Genomic DNA, 27,716 nt, shown 5'->3' with positions numbered 1-27,716 from the left:
CGTATTCTTTAAAAAAAAGTTTTGCTTTTCCTGATTTTGAAAGAAATATTATAGAAAAAACAGAAAATTATAGAAAAACTGGAAAATTCAAAAAAGCACAGAAAAGAAAAAAATAATACATTACCAGTAATTGTTCAACCTAGATATAACTCCTATTATATTTTAGAGGCTTTCTAGTTTTGCTCTTTCCAACCAAATACAATTATTTTTTATTTTAGTCTTTGTGCTAGCCTCCTCAGATAAAGCTGTGTTTACAAGGAATCTTACAGAATAGAGACCTAATAAATGAGATACAATGTAACCTACCTCCCCTCCACCCCTCTGTCATGACAGAAGCTACTTCTGGTCTTTTTTTTTTTTTTTTTTGGCCATATCTGGACTTGCTATGCAGAGTTAGTGACTAAAGAAGGATACATGTTTACATTTTTAATAGAATAAAAGAAACCAGGGGAAAACCCAAATTTTTTTCACACAAATATTTTAATAAAATTAACACGCAAAGTTGTATACATACATATACAACTATTTACAAATGTGAAAGCATATGTACAAAGACTAGAAAGGAATACACAGAAAAAAATATGTGTGAGGATACTGGGGTTCTGTTTCTTTTAAATTATTTTCTAATTATTTTAAACTGAGGTAGGACTATTTTTGTGTTAGAGAATCTTGTATAAATGTATTTGTTCAAGAGCCTCCCTGTCAATATCCTTTTCTGGGTACATATCATAGTTCAGTGGTACTTCTTCAACCCAAGAAGACAACTGTATATTAACCTGGAAAAAAAAGGTTATAAACAAATATGAAAATTGCAGAATGAACCTAGTCTCTTGAAGTTCGAAAAATCATGACTAAGTAATGGAATACAACAGATTTTTATTACAATGAGAGGGACTCAGTTCTACATGGTGCCACATAAACCATTCTTTATTGTACTAAATGGTAGGTTTGTGGATTCAGGGACTTAATTAATTTACCTTGATTTTGGAATTTGAAAGAATAAAGAACGTATAGAATAACTAATGTAAATAGTTTAATAATTAAACTAGCTTAAACAATAAAAGATTAAAACAACGGGAGTACACAGAGAAACTGTTCATATACGCACAGTGACGGTGCTCCATAACCTTCATCAGGCCCTTCCCGTCACACTGCAAACCTGGGTCTCCAGGGCACGGCAATTCTGGAGCCACCAATGGATATATTTGTTTATAGAGGTTTCATTAAATAGGAACGCAATAACGTTATTCAAGAATTCATGGAACTTCCCTGGTGGTCCAGTGGTTAAGAATCTGCCTTCCAACGCAGGGGACGCAGGTTCGATCCCTGGTTGGGGAACTAAGATCCCACATGCCACAGGGCAACTAAGCCTGCACACCGCAACTACTGAGAAGCCCATGCCTGACGCAGCCATAAATAAATAAATAAATAACTAAAATATTAAAAAAAAAAAGAATTCATATGTAAGGGCTCTCAAAAATATTCTGCTTTGGTGAGTGAAAATCACTGAATTATTTCAATACACATAGACACGATAAATTGGAGAGCACATATTTTAAAAGGTATGTTTTTATGAGTATGGAAAACTATGGCAGAATCACATCACTCATGGGGTAGGAATCTCATGGGGAGGGAATCAGGTGGGGGGAAACTGGGAAGACTAACATCATTTCTTTACATATCTCTGGATTATTTCCCCTGCTATGGCAAACATGAATTACCTTTGTAATTTTGATGACTGACAAAAATTTTTAAAGAAGGTATTATTGATGACTTTAACTTCTTAAAGGAAGAAATATACACTTAAATTTGGCAGTGCTTATATGCAAGGAAAGCAATATTAAAGAAAATAAGATGACTCTGTACTAAGAAATGCTACAGTATCTTTCATCTAGGCATCTCAAAGAGCTTTACAAGTGTTAATTAACCTTTACAAAAGGGTCAATCTATTGGGCTGATTCTTATTATTAAGTACCAGCCTTATTTTCTATGGAGAATCTGAAAAACACAGAAGCAGTTTGTGCAAGATTCCGAACTGACCTAGAAGCTAAACTGTGTTCAGGATGTGGGCCTCCAGCCCACTTACTGATTCTAGAAGCCTGAACAACTCTGTTCCTTTGGTTCTCAGGGAAAAAGTTATGGTAGGTGTTCTAAGTCTCTTACAAATATTTAATAGCATTTGTTAACCTAAAACTATAACCCCACAGTTGGAAAAATTGGGTGGAGAATCAAAGGAATCTGTATTAAAATCAAAATTACACTTTCAGAGCTTTTTTTTTTTTTAATAAATTTATTTATCTATTTATTGGCTGCATTGGGCCTTCACTGCTGCGCACAGGCTTTCTCTAGTTGCTGAGAGCAGAGGCTCCTCTTTCTTGCGGTGCGTGGGCTTAGCTGCTCTACGGCACGCGGGATCTTCCCGGCCCAGCGATCAAACCCATGTCCCCTGCGTTGGCAGGCGGATTATTAACCACTGCGCCACCAGGAAAGTCCACTTTCAGAGCTCCTGATGCCAGTGAACAAACCAGTTCTTAGGCCATAAGGTTTTGCTGTTCTATCATCATCACTACATTCAGACAGAACATTTCTAGAATATTGTAACAGCTATCAGAAAAAAGCAGAGGAAAAGTTTTGACAATAAAAATGCTGACAAAGAGGCTTACATACCTGAAGACCTGAGAGAGAATCTTCAAGACTTGGCACTGTCACTAATAACGATCCTTGTTTCCTTACATTATGGCTGATATATTCCCAGGCTCTGTAACACATTAAAAACTTATATGCTAGGCATTATCAGACACTGGATATGTCTTCAAAACGAGGATGACAAAAGAAAATGCAGCACAGGTGATATCTGCAAATCCAGTCCCTGGGGACTTCCTTGGTGGCACTGTGGTTAAGAATCTGCCTGCCAATGCAGGGGACACGGGTTCGAGCCCTGGTCCAGGAAAATCCCACATGCTGTGGAGCAACTAAGCCTGCAAGCCAAAACTACTGAGGCCCACAAGTCTAGAGCCTGTGCTCTGCAACAAGAGAAACCACCACAATGAGAAGCCCGCGCACCAAAACGAAAAGTAGCCCCTGCTCACTGCAAATAGGGAGAAAGCCTGCATGCAGCAACAAAGACCCAACGTAGCCAAAAAATAATAAAGTCCTCTAAAAAAAAAAAAAAGGTTTGCCTGCAGAAACAGGACCATAGCAAGATACTATAAATTGGTAAATCCAGTTCCTGAAGGATGTTGGCAAAATTGTGAAGTTACAATATTGAGTGAGATTTAACAAGATGGGGATTACGGGTAATGCCAGGGATTGTAAGGCCAAAAGGAAGTTTTCAGAACTGATACAGAAGTCAAAGCTGGATCAGCGTTAAAGCCCCTTCAATTCTTTATGAACTGTCAAACTTTCTGTAGAATGGAACAGGGCTGAGGGGCATACGTGGGAAAGAGTCACGGAGAAAGGCCACAGAAGCCAGAAAACAAGCCAAGACTAACAATAAGAGTATAACATATAGATTAGATCTTTTAAAATAACAAGAGTGAAATCATACTTTATTTGGCTGTCAGAAATATTCAATGGAAAGACTTCTGGACAACATGGCACCTGAGACGTTTAGTGAGATTAGCTGGATTTAAAGCACGATGGCGTGCCGCGTGCATGTGTGTGTGTCAGAGGGCAGTGTCTGACCAGTTCTGATTAACCTGTAGTGTAGACATGAATGGGATTTCTACACTGTGCACGAGTCTTGATAGTACACCCCACTATTGAGGAGCAACGGTCAAGCAAAGCAGGGATGTGCGCCCCTTGTAGTGGGGCAGATGGGCAGCAGGATCATTTGCATTTACTTTAGCTGTAGCAATGGTTATTGGGCTTAGTACATTCTGGACCTTACTAGGCAAAATGATACAAATGTTCTTTTTCTTAGGCTAGATCTAAAATCAAATAGTAATGTTTGATAATAAACATCACCGTGCGTGGGCTCCAGCTGTTTGTTGTCTTGATGTAGCTCCTTACAAATTATGTATTTTACAAGTCTATTTAGTAAAACCGAAGAAGCGGAGAAGCTGAGTGTATTGGCACGGTTGGGCATGGCTCTCAAAACAGCACTCGCTGTTTCTGAGAAGCTGTCATTGTGGTAGTTGTATATATTTCATCTACTGAAAAAATACATAAAGGTACCTTTTAAACTAAGAATTAACTCTACTTGCTACAATACAGAATAATATAGGTAATTGATCAATTTTGTCAGAATGATTCCAATATTAGAATGCTTTACTGTATCTTTTAAACTTTCTCACGTGTACTGTCATTCATGATGAAGATAATTAACCATGAGAAGCTATAACCTCTTTATATTTAGAATTCATTGAACTTGATTAATTTGGAGAAATGACTGAACCAACACCGAATAATACCTATTCGGTGAGTCATGCAGTGTTTGTGAATGAATTTTCCAAGATAGTTTTTAAAACAACCCAAACATGCAGTATTTCCAGCGTCAAGTTGACAGGTAGCGTTCGTCATTCTTCAGCATTCAAAATCTTCCTACATGAATCTCCAAAGAGTGTTAAGGTATTTTTCTCTTTAACTTGTTATACAATATAAACCTGGTATTATTTCATTCTCCAACAATTATGTAATATTTTGACTACTGGCCATGAACTTAAAAAGGTAAAAAGCTATGCATACTTTGTCCACTGGAAATTAAGCTTAAAGAGTGCACTATGATTAAAATGACTTTGTTCATGTTGTGTTTCTGGTCTTTAGCCTGTAACCAAAAAATCATCACCCATTCTGGCTGAGCTTTCACAATACAATTAGCTTTTTGTTGAACTAGTTTCTTTTTAAACCATTCACATTGTGAATTTTGTACTGACCTTAACCTAGAAGTAATGGGTGTGTGTGTGTTTGTGTGTGAAAGAGAGAGAGAGAGAGAGAGAGGGAGGGGGAGAAAATATAGATGGTAAAAGGTGGCAGGATAAACAGGTTTAGTCATTCAGGGTTCTATTCCATATTAACTGTTTACGGTCTATAATTATATGCCTTTTTATTTCTCAGCAGTAGAAACCTCACTGATGCACTAATCCAAACATGTAATGCCCTTTCATACATATGGAAGGGAGCTTTCCTGCATCTAGAGTATACATATGTCATCATGATAAATAAGTCAGCAAGCCTAACTGACCAGAAAAATCAGTATCTTGGACTACAGGAATTTTCTAATTAGAGGGACCTATAAGTCCTGATGAGAAGTCAGAAAAGTGATCACAGGGAATTCCCTGGTGGTCCAGTGGTTAGGACTCCATACTTCTACTGCCCAGGGTGAGGGTACAATCCCTGGTTGGGGAACTAAGATCCCACAAGACTCGCAGCACCACCAAAAATTATAAAAAAAAAAAAAAAAAAAAGGTGATCACAGATTTGCTAGTTTTTCTATTACTTGAATAATGGATTAAACTTCAGGAACCTGCTATTATCACCTTAGGAACATTTTAAAAATTTAATAATTATTCACTGTTTTCTAGCTGAATATTCTTATATCTTGTTTTATAGTTATTTATAGGCACCAGTTAATTCCTATTATTTTGTGATAGGATAGCATAGGACATGTTTTTTCAAAGAAAAGAAAACTGAGGCAGAAAACAATAAGTATAAAGACCCACTGGGAACTGATAACTTCTTGCATCACTGACTATAAAGTGAAGCTCGGGTCGTGAAACAATTTTATAACTACTCAAAACTAGGTATAATATTTTACAAGGTTAGACAACCAAAGTTTATTTTTATTTTCATTTAGACATAACACATTTCTTTATTAATACAATTTCCTGAGAGTTGAGGTCATTTCTAAAAAGTTTAATATCACTGCCGGGGACCCGGGTTTGATCCCTGATTGGGGAATTAAGGTCCCACACTCCCTGCAGTGTGGCCAAAAAATAAAAAAAATAAATAAAAAGCTCAATATGAAAACATTTCTACCAATCCCTTTTCATACTTTGTTGGATATATTTTAACAACAGATTTCTTACTTGAATAAATAACATACCTGGCCTGTTCTGCCTCATTAAGAAAATATTCGAAGACATTATTCATTATAATAACATCAGCATTTTGCAGAAGTGAACCTTGGGTACAGATGTCTGCATGGAGCACCTAAAAGAGAAGGAGTTCACGTAAAAGAACAAAGACACCATATCATACAACCATGTAAGAAACAGCTATTGATTCAATGATGTTGTGAGGCAATGCGGGAGATTCACACTTCTTACAATGGGAGAACAGTATATTTATCACTACTACCTTTGGAAGATACTTAATATCTAATAAAAACCATAAACTTGTGAAAATTTTGTTTTAGATGGAATCATTTATATAGTTATAATTACACTCTTTTCACTTCCAGTTCAGAGCTTTTTCCACTATATCACTAGTTATGAGTCAAAGGACCTAGGTTCAAATTCTGGCTCCATCATCAACTAGATTTGTACATTTGGGTAGTCAGAGTCTTCATAAAGCAAACAAAACAATTTACTGAAAAACTATACACCTCAAAAAATTAACTTTGCTTATAATCAACAAGTCTTGTAGACCACAGGCAAGATAATAAGAGGAAACATTTGCTCAAGAGCAAAGCAAATAACTTTTATTTTAAAAAGAAGAGAAAAAGTCTTTTGTATCATATGATTTCTTTCCAAAACAAGAACTTAGTGTTACAAATAAATAATATTCAGAATGTTTAAACCTCAATTTCTACTTAAATCAATATTCCTGTTAGTTTTGTGATTCTTATTATGTAAGAGCAGTGTGTTTTCGTTCATTAAATACGAGATAGTGAGAAAAATCCATGAATTTATTATTGGACAATGAATTCTCTTTGATCACTTGCCTCTCAATTTCTAAGTTGAGAGAGAGAAAGAAAAGAAAAAAGCAAGGATGGAAGAAGGAAGAGAATGAAAACTTTTCCTTCTATAAGAAAGGGGAAAGCCAGATCCTTAATCTTACAAAGATATGTCTTTCAATAGTAGATGGCCCTGAACACCAGAGATCCTTAGATACTCAATACTTCTATGCATTGCCATTAGAAGTGTAGGATTGCTAGTGAAATAACAAGGATTACTGCATTAACCAAAATACTTCCTTTCCCCTTTTTTTGTTATTTTTTCCCTTACATATAAGAAACAGAAAATTTCTGTCATAGCCCAACCCAGGGCACCATTCTCCCATGAACTGCTATTCTGTGGCACCCACAATTCCTACTGAAAGCTTATAAAAAGATAAAAACCGTGAGCATTACTTAACCCTTTTGCTTACTTTCAACATTCAGAGTTTAATTAAATACACTTCTGACCAACATCAAGAGATTCAAACTGCTGCTACCAAAACTATAGTTGATATGAAGAAAATTAAGAAAAAAATTCTCCTTTCTAATAAAATTGGGGAGGACAAGAAAAATGTGAGTGGAACATAATGATAATAATTCATCTTTATTATTAATGTTTTAAAATATTAGCTCAATCTGTTTCTACACAACAGCAACTAAGAATAGATTCAAAAAGATTTTCCAACTCCAATGCAGAAGAAATTTGGCTAAGTTATGCTATACAAAGGATAACAGAATAAATATTTAAAAAGGTACCTTTATTCTGTCAGTGAACTGGTACTTTTTTATGACCATTTCCTGCAACTGGCAAAAGTCTCCATTCAATTCTACTCCATACAGTTGTGATGCTGAGCTGTAAAGATAACCCTAAAATATAAAGATACGTTATGATGCAAAAGAAATAACTTTCAGTTGTGGGTTTATTTCTATTTGAAATTTTAAAAGTCAAACTTTTAAAAACAGATTTCAATAAAGTAAAAGTAAAAGGAAAGATAAATAACATTTTATAATTTATGTAAAACAACTTCAAGAACTTAGACTCTTACTCATCCAGACCTTGACTGCAGTTTATCAATTTCCATTATTTAAAAGTAATCACATTTTTAAAGACTGATTTGCTACTTTTCCTGATAAAACTGTGCATTCAACAGAGTTGGAAATGAGGAAAGTGATCACATATAGATTCTTTGTTTAATGCCCTGTTTCTATAATCTCTTGGGACGTTACATCGGGGAAAGCAAGAAAGGTGTTAACCTGTGGGAAATATAATGGAAACTCAGGCACAGTCTGACACAAGAGGGTGGCTGCACCCCTGTCCTGTTTGGCTTAGAGAAGTCAGCCTGGTGTCTGGCAATCCACCAAAGATAACTGGCCATTAGTTAACAAGGATGATCAAGAACTGACTATTATTATTATGTATCTATTTTTGGTTGTAATAACAAAAAATAATCTGGAAGGAGAGGTCAAATCATATTCTGAAGACCATTTTACATCAACTAACACTTACATGGTAATCTAAATTTATATTTACAGCTCATCATGGATTTTGAGAATATGTTCAACAGAGCATAAGTAAGTATTCAAAAAATTTTGTTGATGGAATCAGTGACCTACTATAGAGGAAAATGACGTGTTAAAATTCATTAACACTGCCAAATACCTACATAGCAGCAATTATTTCAGCTATATACATTAAAAAAAAATAAATTTATTTATTTATTTTTGGCTGCGTTGGGTCTTTGTTGCTGCACATGGGCTTTCTCTATTTGTGGCAAGCTGGGGCTATTCTTCTTTGTGGTGCATGGGGTTCTCATTGTGGTGGCTTCTCTTGTTGCGGAGCACAGGCTCTAGGTGTGCAGGCTTCAGTAGTTGTGGCACACAGGCTTAGTTGCTCTGGGGCATGTGGAACTTCCCGGACCAGGGCTCAATCCCGTGTTCTCTGTATTGGCAGGCGGACTCCTAACCACTGCGCCACCAGGGAAGTCCCTCAGCTATGAAAGTACATACTTTCATAACAAATAAAAAAATTAACAAGAGTGAACAAAATATGGTAAACAATCATAATCTCTAATGTTCTCCAAACAAAGCCATCTGATAAACTGTACTTTCTATTTTGGCTATCTTCCCTAATTGTAGAATAAGTCAACACTGAAAAATAAATGAAGCATGAAAGAGTTAACTGTTTCTGTTTAGAGCAGGCAGTGACACTGGGAACTGATAGGGCCTGTTTCTGGCATGAACCTCTACTGCTGTTGGCCACATGTTTTAACATGTCTGCTAATGACAACCAGAAACCACATTCCAGTTTTTTGATAAAACCATTTAAGAATATTAAAAATACTCATGACTTGAATTTTTTTAAAAAAGCCACACTGAAGTGATATCTCAGGCACAAAAGCTTACATTCAAACTTTGGATCACGGAAAACTAAAGCAAGGTGTGTCCTGGATATCATTTAGTTTGCTCACTTACAGGTGAGGAACTTGAGGCCCAGAGGTATTAAATGACTTGCTCATGGCCATAAGCAATTTCCTAGGTCAAGTAAATTTGTCAGTTTCATAAGAGTTCTTATCAAAGCTCAGTATACGATACCATTTTAGTGCAGTACAGAAAACAGAGTTAGAAGGGCAATAAGTGACTGACAGAATAGCAAAGTGTTATGAGGGTCACCTGTTTCTGTTTTGCTGATATTCCTTCACTTGTGTCACAGAGACAAAGCAGTAAAGGAAATCAGAGAGCTGGCCTTTGAAAGTCCAAATTCAATACATCATTTTAACCATATTATTCTGTTACTCTAATAAATAAAGCCAAGCTGTCACCTTGGATGGTGGCAGGCAAAACTGTTGCTAGTAGGAGAAGAAAGTATTTCCAAATGTTGAGTACGTCCACAAGCTGGACTTTACCCCATAAAGGACGGTGCCAAGCCTGGAGCCAACGTCAACCAAGGCCTTTCCCGACAGATCAGGGAGTACGTGATGATAAATGAACTTCAATTCCATGAGAGAGAAGGAATGAGAAATAAACCCTGGAGAATTAGAACAGAGTAAACATTAAATTTTGCTTGGGGATTAACAATTCCATTCTGTATTTCTAGTTTGTTCACCTACAAAGTGTATTTCATGCTTTTCTTAATCAATGAAAGCCATTCAGAGGTTATTTAGAAAAAACTGCTGTGATAATTTTGTACTCATTCACTCTGAGCTATGTCAGACAACAAGAAATATGATGTCTCTGACATCTCACAGGCCTCTAGAGGGACTTCCCTAGTGGTCCAGTGGTTAGGATTCTGAGCTTCCGCTGCAGGGTACGTGGGTTCCATCCCTGGTCAGGGAACGAAGATCCCGCAAGCCAAGCAGCACAGCCAAAATCATCACCACCATCATCAAAGGCCTCTAGAAAAGCGCTACTCAGCTGCCTGTCCCCACCCCCACGCTCCTCATTTCTTCCTTGCTGCTGCTTAGGGTGTCCTGGGTTTTCCATTCCTTTTCTCCCTATGACCTGCTGTTCCCCGCGACTACTTCCTAACTCCCATCCCACCCTGCTTTCTCACCCTATCCCAGAGCCAACCATAGGGCCGTCACCTCTTGCTGCACAGACTGTAAACTACCAAACGAATGACTGTCTCTGGAGTGGAACAATGTGGCAGCCCTGACCAACCGAAAGGGTGTTCTGGAGTGCAGGAGAGGGGTGGTATGGAAGGAGGTTAAGACACTCCTAAACTGTTATTTCCCTTAGTTTAATTGCTACCATTTCAAGCCTCCTTGCCCATCTTCTCACTCCATTATTTCTGTAATGAAATACCTGGGAGAGCCTGCGTCTGTTTTTTCCGACGTGGAGGTAACCCAAAGCCTTTCTCTACTGTATGCTACGTAATATAATGGTCAGGAAGGGGAGAAACTTTGATCATAACTAATGAATGGTGGCAAAGAAAACGGAAGCAGGCAGGCTAATCCCCAGGAAGAAAATAAAGGGTGAGTGGGCCTCAGAAGTAACACTGGAGCTGGTGGGGTGGAGAGGGGTTGGCTTTATCTCCCCTCATCCTCACTACCCTCTTTGCCATGTCAGTGCTCCTGCCCTGGGCTACAGTCGTCATTACCGCCTTGTAGCTAGACAAGCCCCTTTCACGTAGGGAACAAGAGCCCCACGTGGCGATAGCTTTTCCAGAGTCATTACAGTCATCTAGGCTGGGCTGGGTATCCAGTCACTATTTACAACCTGCTTTTTAGGTGAAAATGCATCCTAATCTCCAAATTTTTCTTGGTCAAACACAGCTCTTCTATAAATCTCTGTACATCAGATCTGATATGGTGTTACAGTCATAAGTTACCTTTCAGTTTTCCCTCTGTTATTCTTATCTAAGTCCTTTTCTATTCTGTGAATTTTAATTACCTCAAATGGCAACTGAAAAAAATAGAATCTTAAACCAGTAAACCAGGGTAGTTTAATCCCCAACTACAATATAGGTACAATATATTACAAATCACACATTAGCAACATATTACAAATTTGTTAGTAGTTAACTTTCGAGAATAATATTATCTAAGATCAGTAATATGAGCACAATATTACCCACTCTAAGCAACACCTCTACATCTACGTGAGCAGGGAGGCTGAAATAGCACGTTTAGATTAATAGACTAGACAACAATATCCGGTTTGAAAAAATATATATTAACAAAAGAGTTAACATCTTAGCGGCATGCAGTCAGTCTAGTTTCCCATTTGAAATAAAGATGCTGCATGTGAGGGACAGAGACGCAGGAGACTGTCACTAGAGTTGTTCTGTGTTACAGACCGGAGATGCTCCACAAGGTCAAATCATGGCCTAAATAAACTCTCAAGATTATCTACCTCCGGCCTCTGAATCCATACCCATCCAACAATATCTGATTACTATCTGACTTCTCAAGTAGATGTTTTCATGGGGAGAACGTTTTCAGCCCCCTTGGCAGTCATATTTTTCATTGTAAATAAATCAGCATTATGGTTAAAGGTGAATCTCTTTTGAGTATATAAAGTATGAGTCAGTTTCCCTGAATTCATTCACTTCTGATTAGTTGCTGGACTTGAAATCAGCTCCAATTACAGATGTTCAGTGAAAAGCAGAAATGTCCCCTGGGAGACATGAAGTGGCCTAGCCTCCCTGGACAGTGTTTCTGTTTAGTTTCCCTGACTGCAATAGTTGGTAATAGCTAGGCTGCGGGTTGGCCTTTTGCTTTCAAAACACAGTGAATGCTTGGTCAAGAATCTGCATACTCATGACATCTAAGAAAAAGTACACGCAAGGTCATCAGGTTTGCAGGCCTGAATGCCCACCTAAAGGTGCCGTCTGGTGTGAGCCACACACCATACAGTAGTTTCTGCTCATTTTTCCTTTCTCACATAATGAATCAATAAAGTCTTCATCATAAAGGAATGCATCAACGTGAACTGTGGGTTCTGGCTGCTGCTCTATCTGGTGGAGAGAAGAAAAACATCAAAAGAAACAAAGTACAAAGAAGTCTCTTTTTATTGCTAAATAAGGCAAAAACATCAGTGGTTCATATGCTGAAATTCTGAGAGCAACAAGACCCAGAAAGACAAGTTTCACTTATGAAGTCAGCAACTCTGCTCTGCTTTTGTTTTATTTCTGAGACACTAGCAACTTGTTATTTGACATGTCATGATGCAAAATATGGCTATAAGAAATAGATTAAATTTTTAGTTGAAAGGAGTATTTTGAGACCATATTGTCCATCCTAAGTAGTATATTTTACAAATAAAGAAACTGATACCCAGAGAGATTTCTCCCAAGAAATGACACTAGTTAGTTAAGAGGGGGAAGAATAGAAACTAATACCAGGTCTTCTGAGTCCTACATGTCACTGACTTACCCATGAAAATACTTAGCAAGCAATCTTTGCCCAGAAGCAAAGTTTTCAAATAATAGAAATGTTAGTAAAACTTCATGCTTACAAATAATAGAACTTTATTAATACTAGTGGTACATGATATAAAAGCAAGCAGCTACAGAGAAAAAAAAAGTCTGATTCCTTCTACTTTAATGCTAACAATCAACCTATCTGCTTGGAAATCTACAAAATTATATCTACATCTACACACACACACGTATATAAAATGTACATATACATATGGACAAGAAGGAAACAAAGGAAAAGAAAAACAGTTTGTTGGGATGGGGGATTGTGGGTTCACCATTAACATGCAATGAATACTTTTCTCACTTTATATATTGTATTATATCATGAGACTACTAAGAGTGTTCTATTAATAACATTGAAACTGTATTATAAATATTTCTCTCAGTTTTTATACTATCCAATGTTTTCCTGCTGTGAATGACTGGATGTTTACTAAGATTTACTGAGTGCTCACAGCATGTACAGAACTACTCAAAATGTGCAGGAATTTTCATGCTGAAAAACCATATGGAGGGCTGCTACTTTCAGATTAGTGGGGGAGGAAGAAATTATTATTCTTAGTTTTGCTTTCAGAAACAATATTCATAGCATATGTATCCCATTAAGAGTTGGGATTTGAAGGGACTTGAATGAGGGCGTTGTCTGGAGAAGAAAAGTGAGAATTAATTCTAGGAATAAAGGAACCGAAGAAGCAAAAACTGTGCAATGCAAAAGTAGGAGAAGGAAACAAAGGGGTGAACTTCATCCTTGATAAAAGCCAGGGAAATGGAACAGGGAGAAGAAAACCAGGACAATGATTTAGGCAGGGACAGATGACTATCGGGCCTTGATTTTGGGGTGGGGGTGGAGGGTTGAGTGCTTGGCAAACAGGACACTCTCAAAAAATATCTGTTGAATGAATGGTACTAGGGAGCCAGAGGGTTACAGACTCAAAAGAATTGGGGACGTGGTTGAAGCATCAAATGAAAAAGTAGAATTCAGGACTGATTAGACTGGAAAAGCTAACGGGGCTAGGGAAGAACAGGAGAATCCTCAAGTAGCACGAAGAGTAAATTAATGTAACACATTTACTTTTTGGAGGGCTAGATGTTCTGAGGAAAGCATGGTTTCTAGCGGTAAGCAATTCCGAAGGTCTTCTGCAATGTTTTTCAACATAATGTCATTATTGTCTTGAATGAATTCATCAAAATCTCCTGGAAAAAAAAAAGATATAGCTTTTTATGGTTGTAGTCATACCTAGATTAAATGATTACAATGGATGGGTTTTTTCCCCATCAGATAGCATCAATTTATAACAATAAACCTTCTAACCAATGAAATATTCAAATTCTAACAAATGTTCCATGGAAAACATTGAGTTTTTCCTTTTTCCAAACTGCCTGAAAATATAAAATTTGACTATTTCAGCCTGTTATAGGAAAACAAAGGCATTTTTAAAATATGTAGTTTTTTTACTACTTTATTTTTACTTAAGAAAAGTACTGCCATTCGTTTTTTGGGTCTTAAACTTACCAGTAAGTAGTCAAATACTCTTTTTTGTGACCATGTAGCTCTTACAAGTTTAGGAGGCATTACACAGGCATCACTAAGAACATAACTTTAAGCTGAGTATCCCTGCCTCCAATAAAATGTACCCAAGACTTCAGATAATAAGCACTAACAGATGGCACCAACTATGGAATCAACTTTGCAAGGATCGTGTTGCTGCACTGTATCTGAACAGCAGATAAAATGATCATTCAAAGAGCACATTTCTGATGGCTGTGGCCTACCTCTGGATGACCTGGCAAAAAGGGGAGTGTGTGTGCATGCCGACATATACAGCAATAAAGATGGAAACAGTAAGAGACTCTACCTTTTGGTAACTGGCTCTACAAAAGTATGATTTCTAAGCAGTTCATATATAATTTTAAATAGAATGAGACTTATCTGGAAGTAAAATACTCTAAAAGTTAACTACAGCCTGAATGCCAAATATAGACAGACTGGAAAGGACTACTAATGAAAACATTTTACCTTTTCCTTAAAAGACTTTCTTATATTGAATTCTTGCTAGAGTAAAAGGACCTCAAGGGGGTTGTGTTTTTCTGTTTTAAAATAGCTAGAGAAGGAAATTCTGAAGAAAATATCACCCATCTCCACATCTCTTGCCCCCCAAACCTTTGGTTGCTTTTAAATAAGTTCACAATTTCCTTCTTAAACATAACAATTCTTGTGTTGGGTCAGAATGCTATTTTCATGTCACAAATAACAATTAAAATTTGGATAATATTTTCTAGTTTGCAAAGTTCTTTCACACAGAAACGAGGTCATTTAAGTACAATAACATCCAGGTGAGGAAGACAAAGCACGATTAATTCTCTGATTTACAGAGGAGGGAACGAGTCTTTTCAGATTAAATGAATTGTGAAAAGTTACAAAGCAGGCCAACAGCAGCATAAGATATAAACCTAGATTTTTTTGCTTCTAAATAAAGGTACTCATCTTTTTCACTTTTTCCACTCTGTGTCCCTACATACAGAGATTCTTTCTCTGCATAACTTACCTTTGAGCAATAGTAGTTAATACGAAGATACAGTATTTGGCTCCCTGAACTAATGTAGAAAGGCCTTTTAGCTCTTTTTTCTTTCCTCACCTATCTGAGGATCTAAACTGTTGCTTCAAATTTTTCTAGAAGGATGCAGAATATAAATTATAGAGAAACAAAACTACTATGAAGATTCATTCCAAATTGTTTTAGGTGGAACCCAAATAGCACCTGTGATGCATTGCTTAGCTTCTCTCCGTACGCAGATGGAAGACTGTCTGGAGGCCTCTGTGACTCACATTTAATCCTAATAATATCACTCATACCAGTGATTCTTAGCAAGTTCTCTCAATTTGTAAATGGTATAACTGAAGAAGCCAATAGAAGTCTCCTTATACCAAACTAAGATATTTCATAGCCCAACTTCTTTGGATTTAATTCTGTAACACAAACAATCATGTTAGGAAAACATAGTTTTCACTGGGTCAGCCTTATAGGAGTCTTACAGTGGAAAGGGAACTTAATTACGACCTGCTACCAAACGGCAGAATCCATTCATGCGTCTCTGACATACGATAGTTTTTCAGTCTTCACCTGAACATATACAGGGACAGCATTTCTTCTGCGTGCTGAGCCAGAATCTGCTTTTCCATAATAGCTCATTTTTCCAATTTCAGCCCAAGAGGAATCATTACCTTTAATGCTATACGGCATTTGCTGAATGAGCGCTTTAAGGCACGCTAAACTCTGTGCAGTGCTTTTCGAACAGTCATTTAATCCCAAGAATCTTGTATGTGGTACTATTATCACTTCTATTTTACAACTAAAAAAGAATGTGAGGTCAGAGGTTAAGTTACTTGTCTCAGGTCATACTGGCCAGAAAGTGGTAGAGGTGGAATTTGAATGTGGGTCTAACTCTGAACTCTCAGTTACTGTACCATACAGTCTCCCTAAGGGTGCTCAGAAGGCAGCTGGCTAGTAAGAGCTCCCCTATTACTACCTTAGTCTTCCCTTCTCCCTAGCTCTGACCATGGTTCCTCCTATAATGTGGGAACCATCTCCATTGCTATCTGGGTGCCATCTTCTGGACTTGCTCAACAGCCCCTTTAAATTTGGCCCTGGAACTGACCTCGATTTGGCAATCTAGGTCTCTAAACCATGACTACCTTAGCTTATTCTCCTCTTCTATCACTCTAGTGTCTAGGTCTCTGAATGCCACTGCTACTCCGTTATTAATAGACTTGGAAGGGGTGGTGGTGGTGAAACATCTTAAACAGAAATATGTGAAGACCGAGGGAGCTGGGAAAATGAAAGATGGGAAGGGCTGCAAATTCTGAACCATCACAACAGATTTCCAGCTCTCTCCCTAGTTAAATATGTTTATTTGGGAGTCAATTTCCCCAATTAATGTAAGCATTACCAGGCAAGATGAGAGATATTATGAAATTGTGTGTTAAATTACTCAGTCATTTTAAAAAGGCATTATTAAGTGAAGACTCAATCCCAAGGATATCAGGTGAAAATGAGAATTGACACCTCTTATCCTGGACAACAAACTCTGATTCAACTCCATTCAAGGGTAAAAAGAGATTCCTTCAGTTACAGCAGGGATTCCTCACCATGGTCCTAGTTAAGAGGATCCACATATGGGCTTTATGTGGTCCATAAAAGGCCTAAAGTTGTATGCTTGCTTGTATACCTAAATATGTATACTTTTCTAGGAAGAAAATTCTCAAAATATCTTTCACAATAATAGCTAATGTTTGTTGAGCACTATATGTAAGGCACTGTGGAAATTTTTAGCTCAAGAAGGCTAAAATTAGTTTCATTATCTGTTGTGGTTGGCAAGTAACTTCTGAAAAGAGCATGACATTTTTGCCCTAATAATAGCTTATAAAACAGGTCAAAAAAGCATGATATGATAGGATATTACTGAAGTGTATAAAACTGGAATTCATTCAACATTATATCATAAGTATTTACTTTGTTATTAAAATTAAATTCCTTAAAACATTATTTTTAAAGGCTGTGAGATATTCCACTATAGGTATATTACTTTACTATTCACTCCTACTACTCTACACTTAGATACAGTTATAACTGTGAAAAATTGGGAACATCGCACCCAACATTTTGGCATACATCATCTCTTTGCATTTATTTCCCTACTATAAATTCTTAGAAGTACTCAAACATTTTAAAGGATTTTGCTACATATTGTCAAATTTCTTTCCTGAAAGATTATACCAGTTTACTGTATCAGAAAATGGTAAGAATACGTGCTTCAGTAAAGCCTTACAACATTGAATAGTACCATAAACACAAACTTTGTTGTCTTAATTTGCATTTCTTTAATTACTAGTGAAGCTGAACATCTTTTAACACGTTTAATAACTATTTCAGAATGTGTGGTAACAGTACGTTGCTTGGAAAAAGATGAAAGACAGGTGTTAATCACTTGCCTGAGGACAGTAAGGTTTTTCTCAAATTACACATGCAGGTGGGAAGGGAGTGGAGAAAGAAGAGCTTCTCTAAAGAGCAAAATTCATTCTTTAAAAATTTCCTACTTATATTTAATTTAATACATAGGGAAAGAGAAGTCACCAAAGCTGACAGTCTACAAATTAAATCCCATTTTGTGTATCTAGTTAGGTATCAAGTCCCATCACTTTCTCTTTTGAATCCTACTTCCTCTTTATTTAACCGATTCAACTACCCCATAGGCACAGGCACCACCTCACACGTAGAATACCAGTATAAACTCAAAGTTAGCTCCTGAATTATCAGTTTCTCCCCAATATGAGATCTCTTACACACCTATTTTAAACTAATCTTGCTTAAACTTCACTTCATGTCACTCCTCCTCCTTACAATTTTGGGATAGTTGCCTACCTTTCAACGTATCAAGTCTTACTCTAGACTTTTAAGGCCCTCTCTGTCACCAGAGTCCAACCTTCCCGCTTTCTGCTCTCATTACTTGCTAACATAATTTTTGCTCAAGACAGGCAAATCTCCTCAGTTGTTTTCCATATTCCTTCCTGTTCCTTTCAACTGTATGACCCTGCTTTTTGCAAGAAGGGCCTGCTCAAGTTACTTCATCTCCATGAAGTCTTACCTTCAACCTCTAGCCTTCACTCACCCATATCCTTACCTCTAATGACTTACAATACATAATTAAACATTCGATTATATATTTCCTATTATTCATTCATATCTTATATTACTCTTAAGTTCTTATTCAAATTTAAAAAATTTCCTGAGGGGACTTCTGGTCCTGGACAAGATGGCTACTCTCCTCACTTTCCCCTGCTTCTCCCCTCTAAATACAATGAAATACCCTGGAGATAAATCAACAGGCAACCATAAAGGACTGTGAAAGCTAGAAAAAAGGTAAGCTGTCTAGGGACCTCAGGACTTAAGGAAGGAAGGTCACCTCAATGAATTTCCTCCTGGGTTTTCTTTTTATCTTCCATGTAGCCTGGACTGCGCCCTGGAGAGGCCTGCATCCCAGAACTACCAACAGCCATAGAATGAAAAAACAAAACAAAACAAAACAAAAACTAAGAAAAGCCTGCTTTCTCCCACCAAAGACTGGTAAAGGGTAAGAACAACAGAGATGTACCGAGGAGCCCTAATCCCTAACCCACACCTGGGGCAGTGGCAGACTATCTGGTAACAGCAGGGGAGGCTGCTGTCTCCAGGCCCTCTACCCAGCAGGATCAAGAGACTCAGGCCTGAGGTGTCCCAGCCTTCTGCCCAGTGGCAGAGCAAACCAGAGCAAACCAGGCTTTTCCCGCTACCCCCACTGATGGAAGGCAGCTCAGTGACATAGGGTGATCCAAGAAACTGTCTTTCTCCACACAGGCAACACAAGCATAGATTGAGCAGGAGCCCCAGCAGTGCCAAAGAACGAAGCAGACCTGAATAGCACTGCAAGGGCACTGAAAACTGCATTGTTATCAGAGCTACAGCCCACAAAAACAGGCCAGAATCAACAGGGTAAACCTAAGCAGGGTAACTGCCTACTAAGAGAGAAGATTTGCATAAGATCAAGAGTCAGCATAATATCTAAAATATCCAGGATAAAATTGAAATTATCCTAGAATACAATCAAAATATCTAGGATACAATGGAAAATCATTTATGCCAAGAACAGGAAAAATCATAATTTGAATCTGGCAATCTAGATGCTAATAGGCAAAGTAATCAGAATTTGGATGATCAAAGATTTTAAAGCTACAATAAAATGCTATAATGAAAATGCTTCAATAAGCAGTTATTATCTTGCAACAAGGGAAAAAAATAGAAAATCTCAGCAAAGAAGTAGAAGTCATAGAAAAAGAAACAGAAACTATAAAACTGAAAAATAAAATGATAAAAAAGCCCTTGTTGAATGGGCTCAGTAGTAGAGATGACAGAGGATAGAATCAGTCAACTTGAGGACAGGTCAATACAATTTACTCTATCTGAACAAAAGAGAAAACAGACTAGAAAAAAAAACTGAACAGAGCCTCAAGGATCTGTGGGATAACAAAAGATCTACATTAGTATCAGAGTTCCAGAAGTAGGGGAAAAAGTTTGGGGCTGAAAAGTATTTGAAGAAATATAGCTATTTAATAAAAACTCCCCAAATTTGGTGAAAGACATAAACCTACACATTTAAGAAGCCAAGCAAACTCCAAAGATGATAGAGCTGAAGAAATCCACATCAGAACATATCCTAAACTTCTAAAAACAAAAGAGACAAAGAACAAATCTTAAAAGCAACCAAAGAGAAATAATTCACTCCCCATAGGGAAACACCAATTTGAACAAAAGTGAATTTTTCATTGGAAACCACGAGAGCCGGGAGGTTACAAAATTTTTCAAATGCTGGGGAAAAAAGAGACCACAATTGTAAATTTTGTATCTGATGAAATTATCCTTCAGGAATGAAGGCGAATTAAAGACATCCTCAGATGCAGGAAAACTAAGAATTTGTTGCCAGCAGACCTACCCTTAAAGAATGGGTATAGGAAACCCTCCAACAGAAAGGAAATAGCAGAAGGCTTGCAACTTCAGAAAGGAAAGAACAGAATAGGTAAAAACAGAGTAAACATAATGGACTATCTTTCTCCTCATTAGTTTCTCAAACCATATTTGATGGTTAAGTCAAAATTTATAAAACCATCTGCTACAGTGCTCATGTAAATAGAGGAAATACATAAAACAATCATATTTTTTAAGTGGGGGAGGGTAAAGGGACCTAAATGGAAGATTTCAATACTTAATTCTAGTGATAAAACACTGATACCAGTAGATGGTGATAAGTTACATATGTATATTGTAATACTCAGAGTAACCACAAAGAAAACTATACAAAGAGATATACTCAGAAACACTATAAACAAGAACACAATTCTAAAACTGTTCCATTTACCCACAGGAAGGCAAGAGGAGATAAAAAGAAACTGAGAAACAGAAGGAACAAACAGGAAACAATAACATGCTAGACTTAAGCTCTAACATATAAATAATTTAATTGTAAATGGTCTAAATATATCAATCAAAAGACAGAGACTGGCAAAATAGATTTAAAAAACACAATCCAACTATATGCTATCAACAGAGACTCATTTTAAACATGACAGGAAGACAATGTAAAAGGATGGAAAAAAATATATTGTGCAAAAAGTTTTAAAAAATAGGAGTGGCTATATTAATATGAAATAAAATAGACTTTAAAGCAAAAAAAGAACCTTACATACTGATAAAAGGATCACTCTATCAAGAAGACAGTGATCTTAAATGTGTATACACTAAACAACAGAGCCTTAAAATACATGAAACAAAAACTGATAGAGCTGAAAGAAGAAATAGAGAAATCCACAGTTAGAGCTAGGGACTTCAACACCCTACTCTCAGCAACTGATAGGAATATTAGGCAGAAAATCAGCAAAGATATAGAAGAACTGAAAAATATCATCAACCAACAAGATCTGATAGATATTTATGGAACACTCCACTAAACTGAAGTAGAATACAGTTTTTTCCAAGTGCCCACAGAGCATTCACCAAGATAAACCATATCATGAGTCATAAAACAACTATCAAAAATTCTAAAAAACTGAAATCACACAGAGTATCTTCTCTGACTGTAATGGAGCCAAACTAACAGAAAGACAATAGGCAAATCTCCAAACACTTGGAAATTAAACAACATAGTTTTCAAAATAATAACAGCTACAATAATCAAGAGAGTGTGGTACTGGATGAGAATAGGGGAACCAGACAAAAATGCCCAACTAATTTTCAAAGATGCAAAAACAATTCAATGGAGAAAGGAAAGCCTTTTCAACAAGTGGTGCTGAAGCGAAGAGACATCTACAGAAGAAGAAAATGAACTTCAACCTAAACTTCACACACAATCCAAAAATTAATTTGGATCAAAGAATTAAATGAAAAACACAAAACCACAATTCTTTCAGGGAAAAAAATACCTTAGGACTTGAAATTAATACAGTATTGTATAATTTTTAAATAAAGAGAAAAAAAAAGCATCGGAGAAAATCTTCAGGATCTAGGGCCAAAGAGTTTTTAAACTTGACATCAAAAAGGAAAACTGGATAAACTGAACCTCTCAAAATTAAAAACTTTTGCCTTGCAAAGGCTCTGTTAAGAGAATAAACAGGCAAACTACAGACTGGAAGAAAATATTTGCAAACCACATATGTGACAAAGAGCTTATATCTATAATAAAGAACTCTCAAAACAAGAGTATAAAAAAAAATAGGAAACAGGCAAAAGACATAAACAGACATTTCACCAAAGAGGATATACAAATGGCAAATAAACACATGAAAAGATGTTCAACATCATTTGGGAAATGGAAATTAAAGCCCAATGCTATATCACTACACAACTATCAGATGGCTAAAATAAAAAATATTGAAAATACCAAATGCTAGTGAGAATGCAGACAAAACAGGATTACTCATGCATTGCTGGTGAAAACATAAATGGTACAGCCACTCGGGAAAACAGTTTCGCAGTTTCTATAAAACTAAAAATGCACTTATCATACGACTCGGCGATTGCACTCCTGGACATTACACAGAGAAATGAAAACATGTAAACACAAAAATCTGCACATGAATTTACAGCAAAGTTATTTGTAACAAAAGCTTAACTGGGCTGGATATCTCATATGGCTTCTTTACTCACATGCCTGGTGTGTAGGCTAGGATGGCAGGAACTCTACTGGCTGGTTGGGCATCTTGCTCTCCATAAGCTAGCGGGGGCTTCCTAACAGTATGACAATCTCAGGGTAGTCAGACTATATACATGATGGCTAGCTTCTCCCAGAGCAAGCATTCCAAGAGGCAGGAAGTAGAAGTTGCCAGTTTAAGTCCTGGGTCTGAAACTGGCATACTGTCATTTCTGTCATATTCTATTGGCTAATGCTATTGCAGAGCCCACCCAGATTCAAGGAGGAGAGAACAGAGACCTGACCTCTCATGGAATGAGGGTCAAAGAACTTGTGGCTGTTAAAGGAAAAAAAAAAAAAAAGCTTTACAGAGGTAGAATTGACATACAATAAACTGTACATATTTAAAGAGTACAGTTATTTAAGTTTTGACATGTATACAACCATGAAACATCACTACAATCAAGATAGTGAACATATTCATTATCCCCAAACGTCTCCTCATGTCCCTCTGTAATCCTTCCTTCTCCTCTCCAATCCCACCCCCCCACTCCCAGCTGCCAGAGATCTATTTTCTATCTCTATAGATTAGCTTGCAGTTTCCTACATCTTTAGATAAATTATATAGTATGCAGTCTTTTTTTAGTATCGTTTATTTCACTTAGCAAAATTTATCCATGTTGTTGCACATATAAACACTTCATTCCATCTATCTGCCAAGTAGTATTCCAGTATAAAAATACAGCACAATTTGTTTATCCATTCACCTGTTTCTAATTGAGATGCCTCCCTCCTTCCCCTTTTCTTGCCATACTGTACTGGCTAGAAGCTCTATTATGATGCTGGCTAGAAGTGAGAAGTACAAATCCTTGTCTTATTCTTAATCTTAGGGGAAAGAATTTGGTCTTTCACTATTAAGTATGATGCTAGCTGTAGATTTTTCATAGATCTCCTTTATCAGGTTGAGAATGTTCCCTTCTATTCCTAGTCTGATGAGAGCTTTTATTAGGAAGAGATGTTGGATACTGTCAAATGCTCTTCTGTGTCTCCTGAGATAATCATATGGTTTTTCCTTTTAGTTAATATAGTACATTACATTGATTTTCTAATGTGAATCCATCAGTGCATTCTAGGATAAACCCACTTGTCCATGATATATTACTCATTATATATCATGGCCATTTTCAATATACAACAAATGCGATCAAAAGTACAATTATTTTCACTTATTTGATACAAAAATTTTAAGAGGTACCCATTTGCTCAGTATATCTTTTTTAGTTTTTGAAAAAACAATCTATTCTATTTGCCTCATATATTGATACTTGATAACTTTCACAAATTCATATGGTTTCAATAAAGATTGGAAAATCTGTAAGTTATGTGGCTACTTCTTCAGTGGTAATACAATACAGAACTGGAGTAGTATGCTGTTTGACAAATGTAACTAGATCCCAGGCTTTGCTTTTTAGATTTGTAGGAATTTCAAAGACCCTCTAACAGCTCTGTTGCTCGGCAACAGGTCCAATTCTGCTTAGTGAAGATGTATTTAAAATACAGGAAACAGAGAAGCTTCTAAAAGCTTCTAGTCACCTACTATTATCTTCTTTTAAGAATTTAAATACTTTCTTGATGATTTTATTAACTTTCCTATAGCACATCTTAATTTTCTATCCTTTGTAACTTGATTGTTAATAGAAACTTCTACCAGTTATCGGTTTGACATAACTCATTTGTATTTGCATATTCAGAAAAAACTCAGAGGCTTCACAACAGCATTTGTTAACAGTTATCTGTAATTTTTAACATGCTTATGGGAGACCCCACATACAGTTCTGTCTCTCAGCTCCCTTCACTTAATGGATTGCAGGCACTCTCCTACCCTTTGAAAGCTAGATCAATAGCCTGCTTTATACATATACAAGAAGTAGAAAAGAACAGATGCTCTGCCACAAGATTAGAATCAATGAGCTGGGACTTCCTAGGGGGTGCAGTGGTAAAGAATCCGCCTGCCAATGCAGGGGACACGGGTTCGAGCCCTGCCCTGGGAAGATTCCACATGCCATGGAGCAACTAAGCCCATGTGCCACAACTATTGAGCCTGTGCTCTAGAGTCCGTGAGCCACAACTACTGAGCCCATGTGCCACAACTATTGAAGCCCACGTGCCTAGAGCCTATGCTCTGCAGCAAGAGAAGCCGCTACAATGAGGAGCCTGCGCACCACAATGAAGAGTAGCCCCCACTCGCAGCAACTAGAGAAAGCCCGTGTGCAGCAAGGAAGACCCAACACAGCCAATAAATAAATTAAATTAATTAATTAAAAAAAAAGAATCAATGAGCTGAAGTCCTGCTGTATTTTTTATTCCTTTTATTTATTTATTTCGGGGAGGTTGAGGGGGGGAGTTGTCTTGGTGCGCTTTGTCCCTCAGACTTGTTTCATCATTCATATATTGGTTCTCGCTTGTTTCCTAGGCCTTTGGCCTAAGCTGTACCAAGGTAAATACAGGCTCTATCTTTATTTTTTCTACATCTTCAGTTTATATCAGACATTGACAAATGCTTGGTTGTGTCCTGGTCCAAGCTTCTGGTTCTATCAGCCTGATCTTAAATGACCCCAGGTCTTGGTATGATAATCCCACTGTTCCTTCAGAGACAAAGAATATTATTCTTCCTTTTGTATATTTAAAATTATTGTGATTTTACCTGTTAGCAATATGTAGATATTTTTTAGTTTCAATAAACTCTATGAAACTCAAAACCAAAATCATAATGCCTATTATTATCTCTTGCTATTCCATTAAATGGTATACAAATTCAAGAAGAGTTATAATTATCAAAGGTCTAAGCAAATGTCATACAAGTAAGACATTATGCAGTAATTTTTTTCCTGGAAGAAGGAAAATTAATTAGGAAAATGAAAAATTGTTGATTGGAAGAATCTTTTGTGCTGTATTTCCTAAAAAAAAGTACACTGTGAGTTTCAGTTTGTGAAGATAATATTCTGGAGGTGGATGGTGGTGATGGTTGCACAATGTATATGTACTTAATGTCACTGAACTGTACACTTAAACATGGTTAAAATGGTAAATTTTATATTATGTATATATTACCACCTAAAGTAGGTATACCAATAAATTACACTAATTTTTAAGATTTATAGTAAAACATATTCCTTCATTTTAAGCTAAGTGGCACTCTCATTTCTCAAAATATTTATATAATAAACATTCTTCAGAAACTCAGTTTATTTTCTAAATTGTTTAACAAATTGTTTGACCTCCTCTGACTACAGGATCTGCTGGAGAAAGGCACAGAACGTGCTCTAGAAAAAGTAAAACTGTATTCTTTAGCCAACGGTATTGGGTCTTCTTATTTACAAAATCATCATCCAGAACATGCTTTCAAAGATTTTGAAAAATGGAGTTTCAACTGATGCCTCTAAAACTGGAGACTGAGATCACAAATGGCTCCACAGAACTCAAATCTTGAGGGCAAGGATGTTTTAGTAATAGTTCAATGTGCAATTGCTGGAACCAGGCAGTAGATGGCATTTTTGTAGGCACCCAAGGCTTTTGGAATACAAGACTTTGTAAATTCCTATCTGAATCTTGTCTGTATGTATAAATATGAAGTCACCTCTTTGGTTTTCTCTACTTTCCAGGCTAAATGTCACTACCAGATGTCCAAGTTAATTTCAGTTTGGTATCTTATCTAAAATGATCCTCCAAAATGTGCAGTAGTAGTAGTAATAACAATAATGACAATACCCAAACGACTGATTGGCTCTAATATCACGAAGAGAGAAAGTTCTAGGAAGAACCTCACGGATGGAAGTCTAAAATTGGGAGTCATCAACAAACAGGAATATTTCAAGTCATGAGTCTGGATGAAAATAAACACAGGAATCAACGTTTAGGGGAACGCAAGCAGAGCATGGTTTGGGAGAGTTCTCAAACAAGGAATATCCAAAACAAAAACAAAAAATAGAAAAAAACAAAAACAAGGAATATCCGATTTTCTTGTGCTTTCACCAGGCTTCCCTTTGCCAAAACAGATCTAGCCCATTCTTCAATAGCTGGACCTAATTACCACATTTTCTTGATTCTAACTTGTGCTTTTTTTTAGTATAACTATTATTCAAAATCAAAGTCCTCCCCTCCCTCTTTTCTCTTCTCCCTCTCCCCACCCCGGAACAACGATTAAATTGATGGGCCATTTTACAATTGAGAAAATAAATGCACTAGCTACCTGTGATTTTGCCTGCAGGGTAAAAACTTACAGCTCTACAGCCTAAAATTTCTCTTACAGAGGGCTTTTTCAGGTAATATCCTACAGGTCGTCCCAAATTTGTGGGAGCAATGGGGAGGAGGGCTAAACCATCCCCCCGCTTTTTTTTTTTTTTCCTTGAGAAAAGAGGTTAGACTCAAGGCGGCTCCAGCGGTCTGTCTGAAGTTTGCAGTGGAATCACAAACCCAGAGCCATGTCTTCCTGCACCCAATCCTAAACTGGACTCAACCTGACAAAGTCTGCGATGTGCCCCCGTCAACCCACCCCGTAGCAGAGCAGAGACCAGCGCAGCTACCCCACGGAAGGCTTCTGGCCTCACCCTAAGTCCCCAAGGTCAGAGCCCACAGCATATCCTTGCCCCAGCCTTCTGACTCTGGCTCTGATCGCTTACGGGTAGTTCGCATCCACTGGAGCAGAGCTGGGAGGTCGGCCGGAGCCACCGCACGGAGTAGCTGCAGTACCGCTTGCCGCGCGGAGCGGAATTCCATGTTGGAGCAGAAAGCTGAGCGGGGAAGGTTCGCGCTGCGCACGCGCAGGCAGAGGCGGGTCCAGACACCTGATTCGACCCGGGATGGAATCCGCCTCCCTTGGCTGCGAGAGTCTTAAGCTCCGCCCCCTCCTTGGAGTTCTCACGTGCTCCGGGCAATCCCTACACTCAGACATCCCTACACCCCTCCCCTCTTAGCTGGTGGTGCTCAGCCAAATCATGTTTTGTTAAGGTGGCCCCTGGAGGCTGGAGTTCTTTCCTGAGGTCGCATCCCTGGAAAGCCTCGTATCTGAATGCTAACTTTAATACCGCAGTTATTGAGCGATAGAAAACGACCGGTCAAAGCAAAGAAACACATCAACAAACCCTTTGGTAAACGCACCGACGGAACGCGGCGGGTGCCCCGGAAGCGGAAGTGCACCCTCTTCAT

At 37.5% G+C, this 27,716-nt stretch overlaps 1 protein-coding gene across 2 annotated transcripts; it reads right to left on the bottom strand.

Annotated features, from left to right (window-relative positions):
* Window positions 1-461: 461 nt before the first annotated feature.
* LOC130844744 (uncharacterized) lies at window positions 462-27,713 on the bottom strand. 2 transcript variants are annotated; one of them, XM_057720848.1, is made up of 8 exons: window positions 27,191-27,713; window positions 13,870-13,991; window positions 12,194-12,332; window positions 9,781-9,902; window positions 7,634-7,744; window positions 6,044-6,150; window positions 2,668-2,758; window positions 462-776 (listed from the first exon to the last, which is right to left on the bottom strand). In XM_057720848.1, the coding sequence occupies exons 1-8, from the start codon at window positions 27,285-27,287 to the stop codon at window positions 660-662; spliced, it is 906 nt and encodes a 301-aa protein (XP_057576831.1). In that variant the 5' UTR covers window positions 27,288-27,713; the 3' UTR covers window positions 462-659. The 2 variants fall into 2 exon arrangements, with proteins under 2 accessions (XP_057576831.1, XP_057576832.1); XM_057720849.1 differs by having other exon boundaries at window positions 27,119-27,231.
* Window positions 27,714-27,716: the final 3 nt, after the last annotated feature.

Source organism: Hippopotamus amphibius, chromosome 2 (assembly GCF_030028045.1).
Source record: "Hippopotamus amphibius kiboko isolate mHipAmp2 chromosome 2, mHipAmp2.hap2, whole genome shotgun sequence".
Classification (NCBI taxonomy): domain Eukaryota; kingdom Metazoa; phylum Chordata; class Mammalia; order Artiodactyla; family Hippopotamidae; genus Hippopotamus; species Hippopotamus amphibius.
The sequence above is the reverse complement of the archived record's forward strand: the minus strand, read 5'-3'. Positions and strand labels throughout refer to the sequence as shown.

Excerpts from the sequence above, each read along its gene's own strand:
- LOC130844744 (XM_057720848.1), bottom strand. The coding sequence starts at position 27,287 with ATGGAATTCCGCTCCGCGCGGCAAGCGGTACTGCAGCTACTCCGTGCG. Across the intron at positions 7,745-9,780 it reads TTGGCACCGTCCTTTATGGG|GGTTATCTTTACAGCTCAGC; the intron begins GTAAAGTCCAGC and ends TTTATATTTTAG. Across the intron at positions 6,151-7,633 it reads AGTTCACTGACAGAATAAAG|GTGCTCCATGCAGACATCTG; the intron begins GTACCTTTTTAA and ends CTTCTCTTTTAG.